Here is a 25,746-nt window from a genome sequence, read left to right as displayed (position 1 = left end):
TGGGAGGGTAATCATTCTCAACAGAACCTCTTCCTGTCTCATACCTATCAAGTGGTCTTTTCAGGAAGCTATTCATAACTTAAAAATATTGCTGAAATTTTCTGTAGCTGTAAAAAATTGCCCTTTCCATTACAGTTAAATGTAACATTCGATTGCACCACAACAATCAGGGAATCCATAAGGCCTGAAAAAGCTCAAGAAGGCATCACGATTTTTTTTTAAACCTTTACCTTCTGTCTGCAGGCAACTGGAGTTAAGTAACTTGCCCAGGATCACAAAGCTAGGAATTATTTAAGGACACATTTGAACCCAGGTCTGGCTCTTTATCCACTGGGGGCAGTCAGGTGGCCCCAAAGTATCATGATTCTTAAGTTATTCAGAATGGGGGAGAATGGTGGTGGGCAAGGGGGAGATAAGAGGGAGTTGTGTTCATAGGATAAACTTTTTGCTACATATACACATTACTCATCATTAGAAAACATTTTTCCACCCCAAGAAACAACATACTATCAAAAAATGTACAAGAATTTTGAGATTTCAAATTTTAGGATTCTATCAACTTTATGGTTCAACTGAAGTCACTGTCAGGACATTCAGTAATAATCAATGATAACCAGTAGTAACTGATTTGTCTAGATCAGGTATACATGAAAGACTAATAATGTACAAAAGGTACTATCTGAGATGTCATGTTAAATTTGCTTTTGCAGGTTGGTCTGGAAACCTAACTACCTATTTTTGTAGGGAAAATTTGACCATAACTCAACTTGTTAAATTAGGAGACCACATCACTCCTACAATGCCGGAAGATTCTTTCCTATTTCCCTAAAGCATAGGCAATTCCCTGCCAACAGCAGAGTCCATTGGGCCTCATTATCTTGAGAACTTATCCATATACTACATAAAAGTTATAATTTAAACACCTGATCAAAAGTGTTAGAAGTATCCATTACCAAAGGAAGCTGGTTTGCTGCAAGTTTTTCCAGAAATCCCCACTCTTGCCCCCAATTAATAGCATTTACAGAGCAGTATGACATAGAATAAGGCACTACAAATAAAACGCAGGTAGATCTGGATTTAAATAATAGCCGAATTCCTACAAAAACAAAAAACTTATAAACCTGAAAGTCACATCATAAATGTACTAGAAAACCACTGATCTTAAAATAATTATTCACTGAATCCTTATATAAAGACCCTATCTGTTCTACTGCAATCTGAAAAATTATGACAGGCCCTTCAGGACAGAATATTCTTCCACCAAGTATTTATTTATTAAGCTCTAACAGCTCTATGTAACACCATTTACTCATTTTTAAACAGAACATTTCTTATACTTATCTAAAAAAAAATCATCTTTAACACCAATATTCTCTTGGTGCTGCTACAATGACTGCAAAACAAACCAGGAGCACTAGGATATCTCGAGAATCAAAACTACAGGTAAGTTACTCAGTGAAAGGCAATAAGCATTTATATGGTGCTTACTTTTTTAAAATAAATACCTTTACCTTCTGTCTCAATCAATACTGTGTCTTGGTTCCAAGATGGAAGAGTGGGAAAACCTAGGCAACAGGTATTAAGGGACTTGACCAGGGTCAACTAGCTAGGATATATCAAAGCTGCCCAAGACCTCTCATCTCTAGGCCTGGCTCTCAAACCACTGAGCCATCTAGCCATACTGTGTACCCCCACCCCTGCACTTTTTACAAATATTATCTTGTTTGATCTTCAGAGCAACCCTATTATTACTATCTCCACATCACACCTGAAGAAACTGAGGCTTGTCCAGAATCACATAGTGCTGGGGCCAAACTCTGAACACAAACTTTCTGCTTCCAGGTCTGTTCCTATATACTTCGCCACTAGCTGCCAATGGTGAGGTTAAGCAGACTAATGTATATTAGCAACAAAGAGCTATATAGACCAAATATATACAGATGTATGAAGGACAAGGACAACTGGGAAATGAGGTCTGCTCCAACCAATGCAATGGCATCTACAAACTATTAGGAGCCAGGGGAAGATTTTTCAGTGTTTGGACTATGAAGCATACTCTTAGAGACTCAGTACTTCTTGGAAGTGCTGAAAATATGCGTTCACTGAAGTATCTCATTAAGTAATAACCTGTCCACATCTTTTTCAAGAATCAAACCAGGCCACTGTAGCCTCCAATTCATAAAACTTTCTGCCAAAGTATACCCTTATGATGTGAAAAGGAGATAATGACAAGATAAGAAGAATGAGTAAACTTTTACATTATATCAGATCACTGTTTCTAGCTCAACTCTAGCAAGCCATAACGAGGGCATTAAAGCTAAAGCCTATGCCAATTGAACAATTTTAATCTTGCCTAATTTGACCACACTCTATAACATCAAATTTTAAAAGGCTAAAAATTGCAATTCAAATGTTTTAACCCCTCCCCCAACACCACTGCCTATATTTTCACCCCCATATTCATAAGAGATTACAATGTCACTAAATCTGAAGCCCAAACCTGACATCTGAAGAATATAATTATTGTTTTCTTTTTATATTTTTCTTGTTATATTCTCTTCTTCTCAAAAGTCAATAGCTTTAGGAATGAAAGGAGCTTAAGAAACTTGTCTAGTTCAATTCCAGTCTCATCGCCCCCTTCATTTTAAAAATGAGGAAAATAGAGGCCCAGACACTAATTCAAGGAACAGATAGTACAATTTGAACCTTTTCATTGTACTACACAGATTCTAATTAAAAAATATTTACTACAGCAGGGCAAGTAGGTGACTTAAGAGGACAGAGCTAGGTCTGGAGAGGAGGTCCTGGGTTCAAATGTGACCTCAGGCACTTCCTAGCTGTATGACCCTGGAAAAGTCACTTAACTTCCACTGCCTACCTAGAAGGGGTTTAAAAAAAAATACTACAAAACAAAAACAAAAAATGGTCCTCAGTAATCATCTTAGTTTGTTAACTTGGAGAACATGTGTCGATTTAATTTTGTTTTAAGTATTATTCCCTATGGTAAATTAGTATAGCATTAATTCTTAGACCTCACTAAAGCAGTTCTTCCTAGCATGGTAAGTTCAATTTTCAACTCTTCACAAGACAAGGTAAAATATAGTTGGCATTAAAGAATTTCCCAAAGATATTCTTCAGTAATTGCACTTTTAAAGAGAGTTCTCTTATTTTAAGTAAGTTGTTTCATTCTTTGTATCCCTATCCTTTACACAGTATCTGGCCCATTGTAGAGGCTGAATACATATTTTTGATTATCTTTACTTCCAATTATCCAGCACACTTTCAAACAGACTCCGGGCAGCCAACATAGAAGTCACAAAGATCAGGTACCAAGGCTCATGCACCTCACTTGGTCTATTCATTGACACCATTCTAAGAAGTGTGATCCAGTTTCTCAGGCCTCTGAAGCTATAAAACAGCAAATGAGAAGGCAAGGGGGGGGGGGGGTACTGCTAGAAGAAGGAACAATGACATCAAGCAGCAGGGAAGTGTCAGAAGGATTAAAAAGGATAGAGTAAAGGAAAAAAAAAAAGGACAGTACCTCTCAAGTAGGTACCAAGTGTATGAATTGAAGAGATGAAAACCACTATAAATATAAAAATCTGGAACTTTTAAAAAAAGGGTTTCTCAGTAACTCCTGAGGGCACCACTGTACATATAATATACAGTACAATAGCAATGCCCCTAAATCATCAAGACAAACAATTAATGTTGAGGATTTTCTGTTAGAGGACAAAGAAAGGGTGTCTTTTAGATGAGTTTCATCAAAATAGTTCAAATGAAATGTTGCCACTCACAAGTATGTTTCATGAAAATTCCTTTGACAGTGTCAGATAACTGTGGCACTACTGAACCAATGATACAACAACTTTATTAATGAATATTGAGGCATGGTATATGAGAATGTCTACATAATGCTTTCAGATATGTATTTTATATATAGATTAATTATTGAGATGAGGGCTAAAGAAGCCATGTAAAAGCTTAATATAACAAGTATGAAGGTAAAGGATCAGGGTTCAAGTCATTTATTTACCCATGTGACTTTTTTGTCACAAATTGCTTAACTTCTATAGTCTCTGTTTCCTCATTCGGAAAATCAAGGAGTTGACCAGATAACCTGAGGTCCTTTCCAGCTTTAAAGCTATGAAAAACTAAGGTTAAAAAGCTTTAAATCCAAGAGTACTCTGGACAGCCTAGAAAGTACTGAGTCAGGTATATTGCAGAAAGGATTCTTGTTCAGGCATAGGATGGGTTAGGTAATTGAAATTCCCTTTCAACTCAGATTCTATGAAGATTTTATTAAAAAAAAAAGTTAAAAATATTGCAATAAAAAGTTGAATAACCTAATATTTGTTTGAACAATGAAAAGTACAAGTTACTTGATCTTTGCTTACCCAAAACTAGTTTGTGTATATTGATTTTAACTGATTAGAAACCTGGAAGGCCAGCAGATAATTTTAATCTACTTCAGAAGAACAACCAGATGCAATTCCAAATTAATGAAGTTCTCTGATCAAGAATCAAGTTGGTGCCTCCATTGCTGTGTGAAGTTAGGTTTAAACTCCTTCACAACAGCTCAATGGTTCCTACACACATACAAACCTCAAGGTAGTTTAGCCTTAAATATCTTGTATGTTTCATTAGCCCTTGTATTGCCAAGATACTAAGTATTCAACTGATGCCCAAAATCAAGTTAGTATGAGTGCCTTATTATTTCTAAGAAAATAATCCATGCCAAATGTACAGAAGTCATAATAGAGAAGCAGCAAAAAAAATTGTATAGCTTTGGTTCATATCAAAGGGAAAAACTTTACTCTCAAACTGTTATCAAAGTTTAACCTCTCAACTACAGAATTTGTCACCAAGTATCTAATGAAAATCTGACCCATCAAAACCCAACCCAACCATAGAAAGGAAAGAGGAAGAGTGATGACAGAGACTGAACAAAAATGCTCACGTTCCATGGAAATGCATAATCATTTTTGAAAAGTTATTCTGCAAAATTCCTTTACTGACTTTAGATGTTTGGATGTTTCATCTTCTTTTTCAAATTAAAGATCTTCTATGTGCAGGAGTTCTACTTCAAACTGAAATGGAGGCTGCTGACTTTATACATGGCGACCTAAAGGGAATAAAACGGCGCTCCCTCTACTCCCCTTCTCAGATAAAGCACATTATTTCCTTCTTAACTTCCTGCAATAACACTTTCTCGACAATCTGAGTATGCGGATGTGTCCGGACCTTCCACCCGGCTTTTAGTTCTCCCAACAGGGTGGGGAAGCCTTTTCTTTCGTTTCACTCTGTACAAGGCCTAGAGATGGCCTCAGACGGAAAGGTCTGGCCCACCTAACAGAAGGACTAGAGGAGGCGGGAGAGGGGAAATGAAGAGGCCACTTTCCGACCCCACACTTCCTCTCCACCTCCTACGGGACAATAGCCCCAAGGCGCAGCAGTGGGGGTGGTGAGAGGTGGGGGTGGGGTGGGGTGGGGTCGGGGAAGATGACCCTAGAGAGTGGGACCCTGGAGATTTAGAAAGCTGGGAAGTGGAAAGGGGAAGGTAGGCTTCCCCGAAATGCTTGCTGAGACTCTGGCCTAGCAGCAGGCAGGCAACCCCGGGCCTCTTCGGGCGCCATCACTGGGAGTGGGGGAGGAAAAAAAAGAAACCTTTGGCAGGGCCCTCCTCCTCCTCCCCGAAGCCCCCGCCCTGCCAACGAGACAGGCCCCAGAGGAAGTAGGGGTGTGTGGTCCAAGGTGGGGGGGCTGCCAGGGATCACAGCGAGAAAGATGAGGGGAGCAGTTAGCAGCTAGCAGCTAGCAGCAGCAGCAGCAGCAGCAACAGCAGCAGCGGAACCCGCGGGCCCAGGCCTGCTGGGCCCAACTAGGCCCTTCCTGCCTCGGGGCCGGGCCCTTACCTTGTGGATTCTCTTCAGAGCCATTGTGTGAGGCGGGCGGCGGCGGACCCCGGGGCGAGGATGGGGATAGGGGAGAGGGACGGGGAGGGGAGGAGGGGAAGGTGGAGGGAGCTAGGCCGCGGCGATTTCTTGCCGTAGGGGGAGATGGGGGAAGGGGTTTGAGGGAGTGTTAGGGAAGGCGGGGAGCGGCACCGGCCCGGAGGAGAGGGGCCGGCGGCAGCAGGCAGCGGCGACGGGGCAGGGGGACCAGGGAAGGGGATGGGGAGGAGGAGGAGGGATGGAGGGAAGTGTGGTGCCTGGGCTGGGAGGCCGCAGCGGCAGGGAGGGGGAGGAACGAGGGCTGGGGGATAAGGGGAGGGGAGGGGGCGGGGTAGACCCCTCCGGCGGATCCCCGGACTCGGCTCTTGGGCGCTACCGCAGCAAGGACCGCATCACCCGGCGGCGGCCCCTTTATGCACTGCTGCTACCTCCTCCACCACCGGCGCCGCCGCCGCCGCCGCCGCCACTGCCACTGCCGCCGCCACCGCCTCCGCCGCCGCTGCTGCTGCGCCGACGCCGCCTCCGCAGATCCCTCCGCCAAGGAGGGAGAGAGTAGTCCGTGCCGCTTCCTCTAGACCGGGGGTCTTCTCGACGGCAAGGTCGCTTCCGCGACAGGTAGCCTGACAGGACTGATGGAATGCGGCCAATGGTGTGACACCGGAGGGAACGGACGGCGAGAAGGCTGAAGAGGAAGTAGAGTTGGAAAGGAAGGCGGAAGGATACGGTCGGAGGGTGTGATAACGCTGATGCTGCCGCCGACGCCGCCACCGCGGCCGCCGGAGAAGATGACGCGGATGAGAGGCGGGGGGGAGTGGAATCTCGCGAGGTCTGGAGGAGAGCGGCGAGAGTTGGAAGGTGTTGGCCTCAGGGAGCGGGGGGCACTTCTATGTCTGTGAAGGCCATATGGGGGCTTCACCGCGCACCCTCCTTCCTGGCAAGAGCAGCGCCACGGGCGTATCGCTGGCAGGCAATATGAATTGTCATTACTTTTTCTTTCAACTTTCGCTCTCTACTTTGCAAATAAGTTTCAAATACATTGACATCTACTCTCTCCAGCACCCAGTGTCAGCCCTGGTGCCCTCAAACCCGTTTTGCTGAAGAGTTTGAGGCTCAGAAGGATTGAATGTTGTTGGCCTCACTTGAGAACAGAGCTGGGACTGGAACCTGGTCTTCCGAAGAGTTTGCGAATCTCTGAGATTACTTCCAGGTCACAAAAAAAAAGTTTAAATAGCCTGAGAAAAGCACTGGAGATAGTGATACATTGAAGGATCCTGACTTAGGAGGGTCAGAGGTCTTTGTCTAGGATTATTTCATGAGAAATATGCCCCCATCCCGCTTCCAGGTCTTCCTCTTTTTCCATAATCTCCAGAGGCTACTGTCCAACTGGAAAACCCAGACTGGGTGTGTTTTAACTGAAACTTGATTTTATGTCAGACAATAAATGACCCAGAGACTAGTCTTTCAGTAAAAGAGTTTGGAGATAGATATTGAAGGTTACTTTTCCACTTATCTTTGCTCTTTTTCTGTACACTTTATGGAGTCCAGCAGCCAGGTCTCCTATAAATTGTTGATGAAGGGGGACTGGTCACCAACTATGCTTTATGAAATTCTCTGTAGAAACTAGAGTTCCCCGGGGATCTTAGCACAAAGGATATTATCTACAATAATATGCCAACTTTGAGTCTCGGATCCTATTATCTCTTTTCACTAATGTGAGTAGAAAAACTTATGACTAGGTGGATGTTTTGTGGTTTTGTTGGATTTTTTTTTTAAAGGGGAAGGAGTAGGGAGGAATAAACCTTTCATAATTTTTTATGTGAAATCAGTCATTGAGAAATGAGTTTACATCTGCTGTTTTCAGAGCACTGATAGAAGACATAGGAGACAGCAAAAATATGACAGCTGTATAATGTTTAAGGGGAGGTGACACGCTTCTAAATTTAATCTGTTTTTAATATTTTCTCTATCACTTTCTTGGGTCTAGACAATCAACAAAACAGTAGGTGGAGTTCTGATTTTGTAGTATTTGTGGATTTCAGTGCTATAAATACACTGGAAATTTAAGTCCGTCATTCCTTCTCCCTCCCCCCCCCCCCCCATCTCAAGCAGTTGGAGGAGCAGGTACCATCACACTTCTGCCTTTGTAAATTTACAGTGCATTTGTAAAACAATAAATGACAGTATATTATGTGCTTAGTGGTGTATAAGTGCAGAAGGAATTGGAGTGAATTTGTTGGAGGTTAGAGTATTGGGATAGGGGTTTCCTTGAAGAAAGGGTCTTAAACTGATATTTGAAAAAGGTTCAGTAGGATTTGTACAAATGGGGTGGAGAGGGAAAGGATAGAGGATTGGGAAAAGAATATGACAAAAAGCATAGGCACAAGAATAATGAGTAGAATCTGTGGAGTGACTTGGGAAATTATTCATATTGGAATGAATAAATAGGTCAAAGTTAGATTGGTTTTAGCTTGATCAAAGAAAACATTTGCCCAGTGTAATCATTATGTATGTGTTTAGGGAGTACAGGTTTCCATTTTAATGATAACACAAACAATCCTGTGAGTCTCTGGATACTTAATATGGAAAGGCCTCTGTAAAGTGAAAATAATATCACCCACATCCCAGATTTGACGTAGGGATCAAATTGGAAAAGGTTTGTAAAGAACTTTTCAAATCTTTGAGCATATAAATATGAGCTATTATTACTGTTGGGGATTTTCTTCTTTTACTAATTATATGTGTAAATCTTAATCAGTTCTGAGTTCTTATGCATCAAACAGACCCCCTGGCTTCAACAAAATACACAGGACTACCTATTATTTCATGAATTTCCTTATAATTATGTTGGACATTCCTTTGATCTAGTAATACCATTACTTGATCCATATCCTAAAGAGATTTTTTAAAAAGAAAGGATTTACGTGTAAGGAAACATTTATAGCAAGTCCTTTTGTGATGGTAAAGAATTGGAAATTGAGAGGATGTCCATCAGTTGGGGAATGGCTGAGCAAATGTGGTCTTTGATCGTGATAGAATACTATTGTACTATAAAGAATGATGAACAGGATAATTTCAGAAAGAGCTGGAAAGACCTATATATACTGATGTAGAGTGAAATAAACAGAACTAGAACATTGTACACAATAACAATATTGTAGAATGATCAACTGTGAAAGTCTTTTACTACTCTCAGAAATAAGATGATCCAGTACAATTCTGAGGGACTTATGACAAAGAATGCTATTTACCTCCAGAGAAAGAACTGTTGAAGTCAGAATGCAGATCAAAGCATACAATTTTAAATTTTACTTTATTTGCATTTTTATTTTGGGATTTTGGTTTTATGTAAGTTATTTTCTTACAAAAATTAACAATATGGAAATATGTTTTGCATAAGTCATGTATAACCCAGATCAAGTTGCTTACCAACTCAGAGAAAGGGGAGGGAAGAGAGGGAAGGAAGAAGACAATTTGGATTATATAACTTGAGAAAACTATGTGGAAAATTGTAATTGATAAAATAAAATATCTTTTTAAAAAAACTATGTGGAGCATTTACAGTCTAAGGTACTTCTAGAGCCCAGCTATGTGAGCATTCATGCTTTTGTCTTCACAAAAATTATTCCCTTGACAAAGGTACTTAAATCACCACTGGCAACTGAAATCAAACTGGAGACCAAGGAAATATTTGTAAGTGGGTAGATGATGCCCGTTGTGATAAATCACAAATCACAAAAGTATGTGTATGGGAGAAGGCAGGGAAACAATACAAGTAACTTACATGTAGGCTCTGTCATAATACAGTGCTGACAGGTACAGAAATAAAGATGATTGGAATTAATTTTATAACCATTATCATTCATAATAGAAGTATAGAACTGTAAAGGACCTTAGAGGACAACTACATTTTACAGATGAGAAAACAGAGTTCTAGCGAAGAGAAGTGATTTGCTGAAGGTCATATAGCCAGAGACATAACCTTCACTGTTATTTTTTTTTTAATGTAGTTTCAAAATGTAAGATGAAGACAAAATAAACAATTTTGAGTAGTACTTGTTTCAAATGCTACTGCTTACAAGGTCAGTCTCTTATTCACTTAGAATGCTAGACTTGAAGCTCAAATTCTGGCAGCAATTTTTTTTCACAGAAAATAATGAAAATGATGGTTTAACAACAGGATTAAAAAATAATAATACTTCCAGTTGTTCTTGGCTTAGAGTCCAATTTGGAGCCTGTTTCGAATACCTGAAGTTAGTGTCCGCTTTATCATTACTACATTTCATAGGAAATTCAGATGGAAAATGTTATAAACCCAAGTAATTGATAATTGTGTATAATTACTTTGAAAATTCTTAGAAGCCTGTAATCATCAGGAATAGCTTAAAAAATGGCAGAATTTTTAACATTAAAACATTTTCAATTATGAATCTAATATTTAATAGTGCTTTATAGTTTCAAAAATATTTTCACATTATCCCTTTTTGCCCCTGGAGGCAAAGTAGATATTTTCATCCTCAATTTTAAGTAAATCATCCTCCAGATAAGTAAAAAGGCTTAGAAGTTAAATGAATTGCTTATGGTCATATAATTAGTAAATGGTAGAACTAGGACTAGAATCCAGATCCATGATTCTTCTAGCATGTATTATCCCACTGTGAATTTACATTATTCATAATTAAAATGAGCATTTTAAGACAACTCATCTTCTAATACCTATAGTACTCTTTTTCTTTTTTTTTTTTAAACCCTTACCTTCTGTCTTGGAATCAATACTGTGTATTGGTTCCAAGACAGAAGAGAGGTAAGGGCTAGGCAATGGGGGTCAAGTGACTTGCCCAGGGTCACACAGCTGGGAAGTGTCTGAGGCTAGATTTGAACCCAGGACCTCCCATCTCTAGGCCTGGCTCTCAATCCACTGAGCTACCCAGCTGCCCCCTAGTACTCTTTTTCTGATTACTTCCAGTAACAACTGCTTTCCCCATCCCTCAGAAATTACTTTGTATTTTCTTTGGGTGTATATATGTATACAGTGAATGTATACCTATATTATATATAGATATACATGTATACACATAATGTATGTATATACACATAAAGGTATGGTTTACACACACACATTTAAACTTTTACCTTCTGTCTTAGAGCTGATATCAGTTCCAAGGCAGAAGTGCTGTAAAGGCTAGGTAATTGGGGTTAAGTGACTTGTCTGAGGTCACATATTTAGGATGTGTCTGAAGCCAAATTTTAACACAGGACCTCCTGTCTCCAGGGCCTCCTGTTGCTCCATCTACTAAGCTACCTAGCTGCCCCAATATATATAATATGTTGAATATTTGTCCATGTACATGTGTACATGTTTGGCCTTTCTTAGTATCTTGAGGGCAATCACTGAACCATTTATATTCTCAGTGACTTATACACATAGGAGGTACTTAATTAATGCTAGTGGAATTGAAATGACTTAAATCAAATAGTGTTTCAAGTAGCCACAAATGAGAAACACAACTTTCAATTAAAAAATCCCTTTGTGGAGAGAATTAAGGATCAGTGTAAATGACTTGGGGCTCGGCTTCAGATACAGTGGTGTACAAATTAACTAGTTCAAGGTAAAATAAATTTATTAATGTATAAAATAAACCTTATAACTTTTTGGATCTTTGGAAAAACCTTTTAATATTCAACATACCATCTGTTTATAGCAGTTACTTGTTTTACATGATTGAACATTGAGTTCATGAGATTTTGACACATTTTTTTCATTCATCAAGAATTCTGATTAAAAATATGAATAATTTCGACAAATCATCATAGCCTATTGGTTTTTTAAGTTTCATGAAAAATTGTACATACACTATTTTATTTAAGCTTCATAATACTCTATGAGAGAGACACACTTGTCCATATTTTTATTTTTTTATCAAATTAATTTTTATTTTAAAATATTTTTCCATGTTTACATGATTCATTTTCTTTCCTTCCCCTCTTCCCTCCCCCCTCCCAGAGCCAACAAGCAATTCCAATAGGTATTCCTTGATACCTATTTCCATATTATTCATTTTTGCTATAGAGCAATCTTTGAAAGCCTAACTAACCCCCAAATCATATACCCACATATACATGTGATAAGTGATGTAATGTTTTTCTTTTGCATTTCTACTTTTGCATTTCTACTCTCATAGTTCTTTCTCTCAATATGGAGAGCATTGTTTTACATAAGTCCTTCAGGAATGTCCTAGCTGATTGCATTGCTACTAGTAGCAAAATCCATTACATTGGATTATTCCATTATGTTTTACTTTCTCTGTACAATGTTCTCTTGGTTCTGCTCATTTCACCCTGCATCAGTTCATTGAGGTTCTCCCAGTTCATATAGAATTCCTCCAGATCATCAATCCTTATAGCACAATAGTATTCCATCACCATCATATACCACAATTTGTTCAGCCACTTCCCAATCGAGGGACAACCCTTCATTTTCCAGTTTTTTTGCCACCACAAAGAATGCATAGGCCATTGGTCTTTAAGGGGATTTCAATCAGGTAAAAATTCCTAGGCCACAGAAATATGTTTATTTTCATCTTTTGGATGATTTTCTTAGACTTTAATGACATGGTGCAAGGTTGTGTTGTAGTATTTCATTTCTATTTGGGAATTTCTGCAAGTCCAGAAGAATTCTATTTAGCATATCAATGTATCATAGTTCATCTTGCTTTTAGTGGAGACAAGATTTCTGGGCCCATTGCAAGTTTAAAATTTTTTTTCAAAGGTGAATATTTTATAATCTGACAAAGATGCTTGAATTTTACAAGTTTATGTAGAATTCTTGAGACAACAGTTTTTATATAGCCTTAAATGAAAAAGTGAGTTTCATCAGTAAGAATTACCTTTAGAACATGGAAAAATACTAGTCTTTATTACTTTAATCTTTGTATTGTCTTGCCCACAGCCAAACATTTTTCCTTTATTGAACAAGTTAGCAGCTGTTTCTTATTAGTCTTTTCTTTGTTCTTCCAACTTTTAAAGAAACCTATGCTATACCTGCCAGGTGCCTGTGAAGGTCTTTGCTTATTTTCAAAGGACCAGTTAAAGCTATTTTGCAGTAAAATTATGTCATTGTAGGCATTGCTTTTTGGTTTTGGACCACTTTTTTGAGTTCAACTGATTGTTTCATTTGTAGGCTGGAATGATTCATAAAATGCTTAGACTCTAAACCAAAAGCTACTGCAATGAAGTGTACTCCTTAAGAAATATGACCTCTATAAGTATCCTTTGAGTAATATACTATACCTTTTCAAAACCTCAAAATTTAAAACACAACAAATCAGTGAGGAAACGTGTATGGCTTAAAATTCAGCACCCAACCAATAGAGAACTAACCAAAGTTAGGGAAACCAGTTGGTCTGGTCTAAGCTCAGACGGTTTGAAATTAGCCTAATTAAGATAGAAGCATGCAGGTGACCATTGCTGTCACAAAATGAGACCCCATTAAAATCTTGCTTGTCCCAAGTAATTTGCACATTACCCTATGTCCTTACTCAGTGCCCAGAAAAGTTACCATCATCAGTTTGAAAGCTAAATTGCCATCATTACTAGACTCTCAGCATTCTATCTTCAAAAAAGAAGGAGGAAGTTCCTTGCTACTTATATTGGATTTGAGCATTTTTCTTTTGCATCTACTCTCCAAGAATGCTTATTAAAATGGTGGTTCAGAGAATTTGACATGACGAGCTCAGCTGGTCTAAACCACCTCTCCCATTAAAGGTGGGTAACAAGTTTCAATAATTGTTTTTTTTTAATTTGAAAATTTTTATTTAATTAATCAATCTAGAATATTTTCCCATGGTTACATGATTCTCAATCATTGTATTTAAAAAAAAAAAACAACTCTTACCTTCTGACTTAGAATGAATACTGAGTATTGGTTCTAAGCCAGAAGAGTGGTAAAGGCTAGGCAATGAGAGTTAAGTGACTTGTCACACAGATAGGAAGTTTCTGAATTCAGATTTGAACCCAGGACCTCCCATCTCTGGGCCTGACTCTCAATCCTCTGAGCCACCCAGCTGCTCCCTCAATCTTTGTTAATCCAAGTATGGCATCCTGTTGTAATATCCTTAAATCTCCTTCACATCTTTCCTTTAGAATGCATTGCTGCTACAGCAAAACGTGTATAGGCTACATAGAATATGAGAGCCTGGTAAATGTATACAATTTTGGGATAGGTTCATAAGGGTCATAGGCCCAGTCTCCGTGTGAAAAAAACAAAACAAAACATGATAACAATCATGAAGGATTTCACATTTGGAAAACAAATTTCAACAACTGTACAGTAAATAAGAGGTGTGAGACCTAACTCCAGAAATCTGAACATGCTAATTTAAGAACTATCTGAAAGAGAACTAAATCCATGGCTTTTGATTATTATAATTTGGATGACTTTAAGGAAACAATCTTTAAAATGTTAATTTGGTTTCCATCATGAAGGCTACTGATAACTCTTCTATAATTTCTTGAATGGATGGATCCTCACTGGTGAATCTGATATTCCTCACTTTGAAGAACTGAGCCTCTATCCACTGGGCCACCTCGCTGTCCCTGGTCCGCATGTTCATCTAAGACACTATTATTTAAGACTTTTGAACCAGTTATAAGATTCAGAAGGATTCTTTAAAGAAGAAAAAATTCCCAGGGAAATTGGGAGCCAATAGGAGACCATTAAAAGGTGAGCTGCACTCAGGTTAGGGAACAGTTGAACATTTAAAAGGCCTTTATAGTCTGGTGCAGGTTATCTTTCCAGGCTTGATAAACGATATTCCCCTTCCCTCACCAGGTTCCAGCCAAACCAGGTTACTTGCTGCTCCCTCCTGTTCCAGACATTCCATCTATCTCCATGCTGTTCACAGACTATCCCCCATGCTTGGAATATTCTGCTTTTTACCTGTGCCTCTTAGAACCCCTAACTTTCTTCAGGGCTGAAGATCTACCACTTTTTTTTTAAAAAATAAAGCTTTTATTGCTCTGCTTCACATATTATTTTATTTTTACTTTGTATATATTTCATATTTATTTGCAACTGTACACGTTGCTTCTTTCCCTCAATAGAATATATGCTTATGGAGGGCAGGAGTTGTTGCTTTTTGGTTTTGTGTTTCCAGTGTCTAGAACAGTGCCTAGTACGTAGCAGGTGCTTAATGAATACTTATTGAATTTAACTGGAAAGCCCAAAGAGGATGCAAACTGAGGTTGTGCAGAGCAGATTCTCAATCATGGAAGGGCAGTGGCACGCTGCACATGACCAGTAAACTGACAGCCCTGTAGTTTCAACTGTCACCCTCCAACTGCCATGTGTGTGACTTTAACCTTCTGTAACTATACTTTTCTTTTCTGCCAGTAATATTTGATCGTATTTTTCCCAGTCACACGTAGAAACAATTTTTGACATTTGTTTTCTAACATTTTGCGATCCAAATTCTCTTCCTCTTCCCTCCCTGAGACAAGTAATATGATATAGATTATGCCTGTACTGTCATGCACACTATATATTTCCATGTTCATCATGTTGTGAAAAAAGATACATGTCTTACAAAGAAGAAAAAAACTCATTGAGGAAATAAAGTGAAAACTGGGATGCTTTGATCTGCATTCAAACTCCATCAGGTCCTTCTATGGTGGTGGAGAGCATTTCTCTTCGTAAGTGCCTTGGAGTTTTGTGACTGCACTTTTAAAGGGGCTACCGTTCCCCTTCCCTTCCTAAAACCCATATCTTCTATCTTGGGTGCTAAGTATTGGTTCCAAGGCAGAAGAGCAGTAAAGGCCAGACAATTGGAATCAACGTGACTTGCTCAGATTCACACAACTAGGAAGTAAATGTCTGAGGCCACATTTGAACCCAGAACCTCTCATCTCCAGACCTGGTTCTCTATCTATTGAGCCACTAGACACCCTGGGCTACCTTTTTTTTTTTTAATGAAGGGATTAGGATAAAGAACTTTGGCTCCCACATAATCTCCAAGATTCATTAATGTGCTATAAAGAGAAACAGGGAAGGGGAAGGTATTAATTAGCAAGGTCTCTCCTAGTTCTCTCTTATCGTTGGAGAAAGAAAATAAACTTAAAGCCAATCATGGGTTTCAGGCAAATAACATTCAGATCATTCTAATACTGTCTTTAATTTCCATTAGGAAAATAGCATTTGGGGTTGAAGTCAATCTTGTTTAAGGGGAAAAGCAAATGTTAATTAAATGGATTAAAGCCAAGTTACATTAGAATAACTCAGAGAATAAGTGAGATCTTTAAGTACCACAGTTATAAAATATGAGGTTTTAGAGACAACATAGTCTTGTGGAAACTTAGTCATGAATCCTATTTCAAATCCTAACTAGGAATCAAGAGCAAGAGCAGGAGACCTAGCCTTTCTGAGACTTAGTTGTCATTCTGTAAAATAAAGATACCTCTAAGCCCAAGACATACCTGCCTCAGAGTTTGACAGAAGCCCTTTGTAAACCTTAATGTGATCTATAAATGTGTTGTTATTATGATAATAACTCTATGGAGACAGAAATATGAATAAGGCAGAAAGAAACAAAGCTGGCAAAAGACTTTGAAAAGTCTTCTAATCCAGTCCTGGTGCCTGCAAATCAGCCTTCCACCTAGCTTTCTGAGGAAGGAGAGTTAACTGACCCCTTCACAGAAGAGTTTTCCTAACTGTTTTCCATAGACTATTTAACAAGATTGACAGTGCAGAACTTAGTCAAATCTCAATTCTTCCTGCTGCTTTTTAAGTTTTCTTCTGTCTTCATTAAAAATGGAAAGCCATTTTCTTTTCCAAGAAACCTGTGCTTTCTTCTCTAGGGGTTAACCAACTCCTCTAGGTCTTCAGGCAATGTTCTGCATGTGATTCGCCATGTAACAGGACAGGGCAGGAAAGAGAAAGAACTGAAAAGATGGGGTGGGCCAGGGGAAGGGTGTTCACACAAGCTCGTTGACCACCGTCCCCACGACTTCTGTGCCCTTCCCTCTGTTCCAGAACTAGACTGGTGTCTGTTCTCCCAAGAAGTGACTAAGTAAGTGGTATCTATCTTATCTTCATCCATTCCAACCTTTGCTCTCCTGCCTCTGGCCTAATAACCCTTCATCTGCTGGAAAAGCTTCCTGAGAGACACAGAGAGGAAATGACTTAGCTGAGGGACAGTCATTTACCTGCTCTGCCTCTAAACTGGAATGGACCCTGAGCCTTCCTGGCTCCTAAAAGTTGTATAGTTCTTCCTTGTTACTTAGTAATGATTCCTTGCATATGGATAGTGCTTAAAATAAACTTTGTTTTTCACGACATGAGGAATGTGGAAATATACATCTCACGACAGCACTGGTATAACCTATATCAGATTATTTGCCATCTCTGGGAGGGGAGAGGGGAAAGAAGGAAGGGAAGGAGAGAATTTGGATCACAAAATGTCAGAAATCAAGTATCAAAAATTGTTTCAACATGTAATTTAAAAAATTTTAATAAACTTTTCTTCACATCCATTGCCTCCTTTGAGCTTTTTTTTCTCCTTTGACTGACAGGTTTAAATGTGGCAAAGGAAGGTGTTTATCCTCATCATCTTTGATGATGTTGCAGTTATCATCATAATCATCTTTGAATTTTAGAGGTGGAAGAGACCTTAGGTACCACTTAGTCCAAACTCTTCATTTTGCAGCAAATAATAATAATAGCTAGCTTTTATCACTTTGAGGTTTGCAAAGCACTTTATATGTTAACTCATTTTGTCTTCATAACAGCCCTGTGAGGAAGGTGCTATATTATCCCCATTTGACTGTACAGATGAAGAAACATATAAGTTAAGTGACTTGTTCAGGGTCATGAAGAATGAGAAGAGGAGGGATGGAGAGGTTAAGTGAACTTGCCAAAAGTAACAGGGATTGTTAAAAGCATAAAATAATTCCTATTATATTATTATTATTCCTATATAAATCCTATTCTTGGCAGAGAATGAACAAAAGGGCCCCTACTTCACTGCCTCTCATTCCAAGACAAATCTAACAGGAAAGGAAAGAAAAAGAGAAAGGAATAAGCATTTATATAGCACCTACTATGTGTTAGCTATTGTGCCAAGTGCTTTACAAATACTTCCTTACTTGATCCTCACAACAACCCTCATGCTGTTATTATCCCCATTTTACAGTTGACAAAATTAAGACAAATTTACCCCAGGTTCACGTAGCTAGTATCTGAGGCTGGATTTGAACTCATATCTTGCTAACTCTAAGAGTTGTAGCCACTGGGACACCTACATGCCTCTAACGCAGATTTTTGTTATGTTCAAAATAGCTAGGGAATGAGATTTGTATTGTTTGGTTTGGGGGGTTGGAGAGACAGGGAAGGGGAAGGTATTAATTAAGATCTCCCCTAGTTTTTCTTTCCAAATCAGGCCAACCTCCATGGGCCAGGGTAGAGACAGCTAGCCCATCCTGTCCCTTTAAGTTACTTCTCCATTAACCTCCTCCTGATGTAACCACATCCTTTCCTCACAACCCTAGTCATCTTGTCTGAAATCACTCCAATCTTTTCTTGCTTTCCTTCCTCCTTTTTACTTCTTCTTTGCTCTGACAGCCCTCCCCTGCCCTTCATTTCACCTCCTTTCCTCTTTCTTCTTTGGTGGATTAATTGCAACAACTCACTTTCCATGACAGGGGAATCCCATTAATAGCATCCTCTCTTTCCCTCCCTCCCTCTCTCTCTCTCTCTCTCTCTCTCTCTCTCTCTCTCTCTCTCTCTCTCTCTCTCTCTCTCTCTCTCTGTCTCTCTCTCTCTCTCTCTGTCTCTCTCTCTCTCTCTCTCTCTGTCTCTCTGTCTCTCTCTCTCTCTCTCTCTCTCTGTCTCTCTCTGTCTCTCTGTCTCTCTCTCTCTCTCTCTCTGTCTCTGTCTCTCTCTGTGTCTCTCTCTGTGTGTGTGTGTCTCTCTCTCTGTCTCTGTCTCTCTCTCTCTGTCTCTCTCTGTCTCTGTCTCTCTCTCTCTCTGTCTGTCTCTCTCTCTCATTGGGTACCTTTGTGTACTTAAAAAAAGTTTATATAGTATTCTCATTAGAGTATTTCAAGATTGTTGTTTTTCATTTGTGTCTGATTCTTCATGACTACATTTGAGGGTTTCTTGGCAGATGCTGGAGCAGTTTGCCATTTCCTTCTCCAGCTCATTTTACAGATGAAGAAACTGAGGTGAACGGAATTAAACGATTTGCCCTTAAGTGATCATACCCTAACCTGGGTGCCCTTTTTTGCATTTAGGTTCCACAGCTAGGAGTACTATTTAAATGGAAAAAGTCACAGTCTCAATAGGGGCTATTCTCTATCCTATAGTTATGAAAACAAGCACTGATTTCTTGGAAGCTTCTGTTTATGAGATAGATCTGGAGGAAAGTGACTTAAAGGGAGGCCCAGATTTCTTCCTCTGTTCCTTCTGCCCTCAAAGGTCCCTGCCCTCCCTTTCTTTGCCTTCTATGGCTCAATCATTAGTGCCTTTTTCCAGGGACTTCTCAGGACTGATTTGCTTGAATAAACTTTGGGAATTCAGCCTAAGTTCCATAAGTGAAATGGACCTTCTGATTCTCAGATAATTCCCATAGTTGAATTTCCTCCAGAGGTGAAGGATCATGAAGATAGCTCCCAGATAATTTATTATGGATGCAACCACTCCCTATGTCACCTAAAGGTGCCTGAACTCTGTCAAAAAAAATGATAAGGAAGGGAAATGTTCAAAGATTTGCTTTAAAAATTTCCTTCCGGGGGTAGCTAAGTGGTTCAGTAGACTGAGAGCCAGATGTAGCAGTAGGAGGTTTTGAGTTCAAATTTGGCCTCAGACACATCTTAGCTGTGTGGTGACCCTGTGCATGTCACTTTATCCCCATTGCCTAGCCCTTACTGCTCTTCTTCCTTGGAACCAATATGCAATATTGATTCTAAGACAGAAGGTAAGGGTTTAAAACTGTATATATATTCTTTCAACTAAAGGAACAGACTCCATTTATTCTATAAACACTTCACAGAGATATCTGGGTACCAGCTTTGGTGTCGGGACCCTAACTGAAATCTTGCCTCAGACACTTAGTAGCTGTGTGGCCCTGGGCAAGTCTCCTGACCTCTCTGAATCTGTTACATTATCTGTCAATTAGGGATTATAATACTAGCATCTACCTCACAATATTGATGTGAGGCTCAAACCACTTCACAAATTTTAAAATATTATGAATAGTAGGCTATTATTATAGCCCAATACATTATTTCTGATATATAACTTCGATAACTTTATACTGGAGTGGAGAACAGTTGGCTGGTCTGCCTTTCCCTTGTTAAAGACTCCAGGAGTAGTGAATGTAGTGAGTCTGGAGGGAGAAGACCCTTTTTAACTGAGTGATCTTGGAAAGAGGACCACTTCTCTAGACCTGTTTCAAGATGACCTCTAAAGTCTCTTCCAAAGCTCTGTGGGTTCTTTAGATTCCTGATTTCTTGGCATCCTGGGACTTCTACCAGGAAAGGACATAGTCTCTCCCATTCTCCCTTCTCCTCTGACCTGCCCTGCTATCTATTATCCTCTAGGGCATAATATTTGTCTGTCTCCAATAAAGCCCCATTTTGTGTCTTCTTCATTCTTGGAAGTGATCCAGAATTCTCAAAGGTTAAACCTGCCAAATATAGGTCTGGTGGCAAGACTATATCTATCTCCATAAATCAGGAATATTCATAGCTTTGCTCTTTGTGGTGGCAAAAAACTGAAAAATGAGGGGATGCCCTTCAGTTGGGGAATGGCTGAACAAATTGTGGCATATGCTGGTGATGGAATACTATTGTGCTCAAAAGAATAATAAACTGGAGGAATTTCATGGGGACTGGAACAACCTCCAGGAGCTGATGCAGAGTGAATAGAGCAGAACCAGGAGAACATTGTACACAGAGACTGATACACTGTGGTACAATCGAATGTAATGGAATTCTCCATTAGTGGCAATGCAGTGATCCAAACAACTTGGAGGGATCTAAAAGAAAGAACAAATCCACATTCAGAGGAAAAACTATAGAAGCAGAAACACAGAAGAAAAACAACTCATTGATCACATGGGTCGATGGGGATATGATTGGGGATATAGACTCTAAATGATCACCCTAGTGCAAATAATAATATGGAAATAGGTTTTGATCAAGGACACATGTAAAACCCAGTGGAACTGCACATTGGTAACGGGAGGGGGTGGGAGGGAAAGAACATGATTCTTGTAACCAAGGAAAAATATTCTAAATTGACTAATTAAATAAAATTTTCCAAAAAAAAAATCAGGAATATGACTAAATAGAATGTAAGGGAGTGTTGTTGTACCCTAAGAAATCACAAAAGAGATGGATGGTTTCAGAGAAGCCTGAAAGAACTTGAATGAACTGATACAGAGTGAAGTGACCAGGACCAGGAGAAAAATTTATATAATAACAGCAAGACTGTAAAAACAAGCTGTAAATGACTTTATAATTATTAGAGAATTCAGAGTAAGAGAGAGTCACATAATCATCTGGCTGTGCTTAGCTAGTTTGAGTTGACTGCCCTTGTCTTTATTCAATGGCCAAAAGTGGACAAGAGCCAGAAAAAGTCTTCAGCCCAAGAGCCCCCCAAGAACTGACAAGCCAAAAAGCCCACCTTGCTTTCTACACCATCTCTTATAAAACTATTGACTCCTTCTGGGTCTCTCTGGTTGGACAGACAACCTCAGTCCAAGTCAGAGGCCAGTCTTCCAGAAGCCAGGAGTCACTGGGACAAGAGACAAGCCTCTTCCAGAATTCCAGGGAGCCACAGGGTCTCTGGTGTCCTCCCATGGCATGCATGTGCGCCCAATCAAAGGGTGGAGCTGATGCCCCAAAATGGGTTTTCAAAAGGAAAAAGGGTACAATTTATATTAAATTCATACACAAATTTGAAAACCTTAAGAACTCTATCAATGCAACAATCAATCATAATTCTAGAGAACTAATGATAAATCATACTACCTACCACCTAACAGAGAGATGAGGGGCTAAATATGCCAGATAAGACAAACATTTTGGATGTGGACTGTGGGAGAAGTTGTTTTGTTTCACCATGAATATTTATTACAATAATTTTGTCTTCCTTTTAATGAAATTGGCATTGTAAGAGGAAGGAAAAGAAATGCTTGTTATATTGAAAAATAAAATTAAAAAATACAATTTTACATTGGTCCTCTAATGAAACTAAGTGTTGGGAGGTCATCAGATGGGTTTTTTTTTAACTATGATAATTCTTTAAAAAATTTTTTTATTTTTTTACATTAAATTTTTATTTTTCTTAGTTGCATGTAAACAAAAAATTTTAACATTTTTTAAAAACCCTTAACTTCTGCCTTAGAGTTGAGACTAAGGCTCCGTTCCAAGGCAGAAGAGTGGTAAAGGATAGGCATTTAAGTTAAGTGACTCGCCCAGGGTCACCCAGCTAGGAAGTGTCTATGGTCACATTTGAACTGAGGACCTCCCATCTCCAGGCCCATCCCTCTATACACTCATCCACTGAGCTGCCCCTTTACCATTTGTTTTTTTAAATTTTGAGTTCCAAATGATCTCTTTACTTCATTTCCTTGAAAAGGCAAGCAATTTGATATAGATTCTACATGTGCAGCCATGAAAAATATTTTCATATTAGCCATGTTATAAAAGAAAACACAGACCAAAAAACCCCTAACAATAATAAATAAAGGGGGAAAGTATGCTTCAATATGCATTCAGATTCTATCGATTCTTCATTTCTCACCATAAGTCCCTTGGAATTCTCTTGGATCATTGTATTGCTGTACAACAATTCTTAGAACCATATATTAAAGAAAGATTGAGGAGTTATGATCTGTATTGGTGAAGGGGCTCCCACAAGGGAGCTTTAAACTGTTAAAGTGCCCATCATGGAAAGCATCAGATGCAGGAACCCTTCCACCCACCCAGGCCTTGCTGCCAACTCAGGCTTCTTAACCTGTCCTTGTGCTTTGTCATATCTGACTGCTCTCCTGGAGATAAGGCAGCTAGGCAGCACAGTGCGCAGAGCTTTGGTCCTGGAGTCAGGAAAGCCTGAGTTCATATCTGGCCTCAGATATAGAGTGTAACCCTGGGCAAATCCTTAATATCTTTCAGCCTCAGTTTCCTCATCTGCTAAGAAGGAGATGATTAATAGCAACTACCTCACAGGGTTGTTGGAAGGGTCAAATGAGAAAATGTTTATAAAGTGCTCATAAACTATGCTCTGCACAGTACTTGACATAGCGTAGACACTTTAACAAATGTTTTCCTTTCCTTAGAGTATCTAAGCCCTGAGCCCAAGCTTGTTTGCCATTTAGCAAAAATGGAAAGATGTGCCTGACCATTCTAGTGTGACACAGTGGATGGGGCACTGGATTTGAAGTGAGGAAGCTTCTCTATCAAATCCTCAGTAGCTATCTGGTCCTGGCAAATCAGTTAATTTCTCTGAGACTCGGTTTCCTCATCTATGAAATGAGAAGAATAATACCTAACTCACAGAGTAGTTGTGAATGTCATGTAAAGTAATGGAAGGAAACTGATTTATAAACCTCAAAGTATTACATAACTAGGAGCTATTATTATTGCCTAAACTCAATTATTTCTTCATAGACCATTGTAACTAGTTTATTTTGTTTATTAATCATTTGCCAACAAACAACCACCACCCCATAGTACCTTTCCATAAAAAAGTTAAGCAAAAGTTGTCCAGTTGCTCAGTCATGCCCGACTCTTTGTGGATTTTCCTGGCAAGGAAACTGGAATGGTTTGCCATTTCCTTCTTCAGTGGATTCAGTGGAGTCTTTTGTCAAGCAATGAGAAGTTAAGTAACTTGCTCAGGGTCACATACCTAGGAAGGGTCTGAGGCTGGATGTGAACTCAAGTCTTCCTGACTCCAGGCCCAGCACTCTTACCTGCTCAGCCACCTCACTGCCTCCTAGGCATGCCAAGGTTATGCCCAAGGTCACCCAACTAGGCAATATCTGAGGCTGGATTTGAACTTGGGAAGATGACTCTTCCTGACTCCAGGCCCAGCACTCTATCCACCGAGCTATCTAGCTGCCCCCCCCCCATTTATATTATTTTAGTCATTAGTTATATTGCTTTTCTGATTCTGTTTTCTTCCGTTTGCATCAGTGTATAGAAATCTTTCCATGTTTCTTTGGATTCTTCATTTTCATTCTTTATAGAAAAATAATTTTTCCAGTTTAGCCCTATACCATGATTTTTCCCCCCAGCTATTCCTAGTATTAGGAGCCTAGTGGGATTCTAGCTTTCTAGTATTACAAAATTGTGCTGCTAGGAATATTTTGGTACTTACTGAGGTCTTCTTTCTGTCATTGACCTCCTTGGGGTATATAAAATCAGTAAGGAGGCCACTGTATGAATGGCATGGGCAACTTAGTAAATTTTCTCAAAGAATCCCAAAATGTTTTCCAAAATGATAGTGAATTTGATTGTCTGTCCACCCAGAGCCCCTCCAACTTTGCTTGAAATTTGATATCTAATAAATGTTACACCAGGCAACTAGTTGTCACAGTGGATAGAGTGTCAAGCCTGGAGTCAGGAAGACTCATCTCACCAAGTTCAAATCTGGCCTCAGACATTTACTGTGTGACTCTGGGTCACTTTAACTCTGTTTAATTCAGTTTCCTCATCTGTAAAATGACCTGGAGAAGGAATGACAAACCTCGCTAATATCTTTGCCAAGAAAACCTCAAATAGGATCACCAAGAGCTGGACATGACTAAGAAAACTGAACCACAATAACAAGTGTTATGCTTGTGTTTCTCTTAGTGGTTTTGAGCATTTTTTCATGGTTGTTGATAGTTTGTATTTCTTCATTTGAAAAATCTCTATTCATCTCCTTTGGTCACTTATCTTGTAGCTTATTTTAGATCATAGTTTCCCCATATCAGGAAAATTGGGTTTCCCTGTATCTCTTTACCAACACCTGTTTCCTACAGCATAGTGGTTTTACTTTGAATACCTTCAGAACCTTAGAATGATACCTGTGTATGCCCAGCTCTACCACACCTCTCAGTAGCAAGGCTGGGATCTGTCTCTCTTCTCTCCAAACTTAAATCTAGTGACCATTTCTTATTCCCATTCATTTTAATTACCAAGAAGGTGTTTGTAACCCTATGGCATAAAAAATAATTCTATGGCTTTCTAAATACTTTTGTTATCCTAAGTATAATAGGTAGGGCTCACAGAAGCACCACTTTCAAAAGAAGCAGCCCACCCTTGCTTTGTCTCCCTCCCTTCATCTTTCATTCCCCCCTCAGAGAGGTTGCATGAATCTTTTTTTATTTACATTTCCAAAATTCATTCTTTTGCTTATTTATATTTTTCATTCTGGCACTTCCCAAAGACTCATTTCCTACTCTCCTAACAAAGAGGTAAAATTTAGTTAAACTAATGAACATATTGGCCATATCTGAAAGCAAATGTCTCTTTCATTTCTTTTAGTTAGTTCATCACCTCTCTGGTGAGAGTGGGAGGCATATTTCACCATCAGTCTTCTGATACCATGATTAGTCCTTTCCATGATCTTAAGTCTTTCATTGTTTCCTTAACATTAATTACTCTGGTCATCATCTACAATGCTCTCTTGGCTCCACTTATTTTGCTCTACATTAATTCATACAAGTCTTTCCAAGTTTCTTTTAACTCTTCCAGGAATTCTTTACCATTTCTTATGGCTCAATAGCATTTTATTACATTAATTTTTAATAGA

At 39.2% G+C, this 25,746-nt stretch overlaps 1 protein-coding gene and 1 long non-coding RNA gene across 4 annotated transcripts in view; one reads left to right on the top strand and one right to left on the bottom strand.

The window, feature by feature from the left end:
• The window catches only part of UBE2D2 (ubiquitin conjugating enzyme E2 D2), a 40,287-nt gene extending 34,232 nt beyond the window's left edge, over positions 1 to 6,055 (bottom strand). Inside the window, exon 1 of one of the 3 annotated variants that reach the window (XM_007473710.3) lies at positions 5,916 to 6,055. In XM_007473710.3, the coding sequence (XP_007473772.1) occupies positions 5,916 to 5,939 (24 nt within the window). In that variant the 5' untranslated portion in view covers positions 5,940 to 6,055. Of the gene's footprint in view, positions 1 to 4,960; positions 4,986 to 5,019; positions 5,375 to 5,915 lie in introns of those variants that run through there. The other 2 variants (XM_056811376.1, XM_056811377.1) reach the window with 2 other exon arrangements.
• On the top strand, positions 5,501 to 14,977 carry LOC103106850 (uncharacterized). The gene is made up of 4 exons (XR_457695.2): positions 5,501 to 5,560; positions 13,494 to 13,715; positions 14,436 to 14,673; positions 14,782 to 14,977. It is a non-coding gene; the product is annotated as an uncharacterized LOC103106850 (long non-coding RNA).
• Positions 14,978 to 25,746: the final 10,769 nt, after the last annotated feature.

This window comes from Monodelphis domestica, chromosome 1, assembly GCF_027887165.1.
Source record: "Monodelphis domestica isolate mMonDom1 chromosome 1, mMonDom1.pri, whole genome shotgun sequence".
In the NCBI taxonomy this organism is placed as follows: Eukaryota; Metazoa; Chordata; class Mammalia; order Didelphimorphia; family Didelphidae; genus Monodelphis; species Monodelphis domestica.
This window is presented reverse-complemented; position numbering and strand designations above follow the sequence as displayed.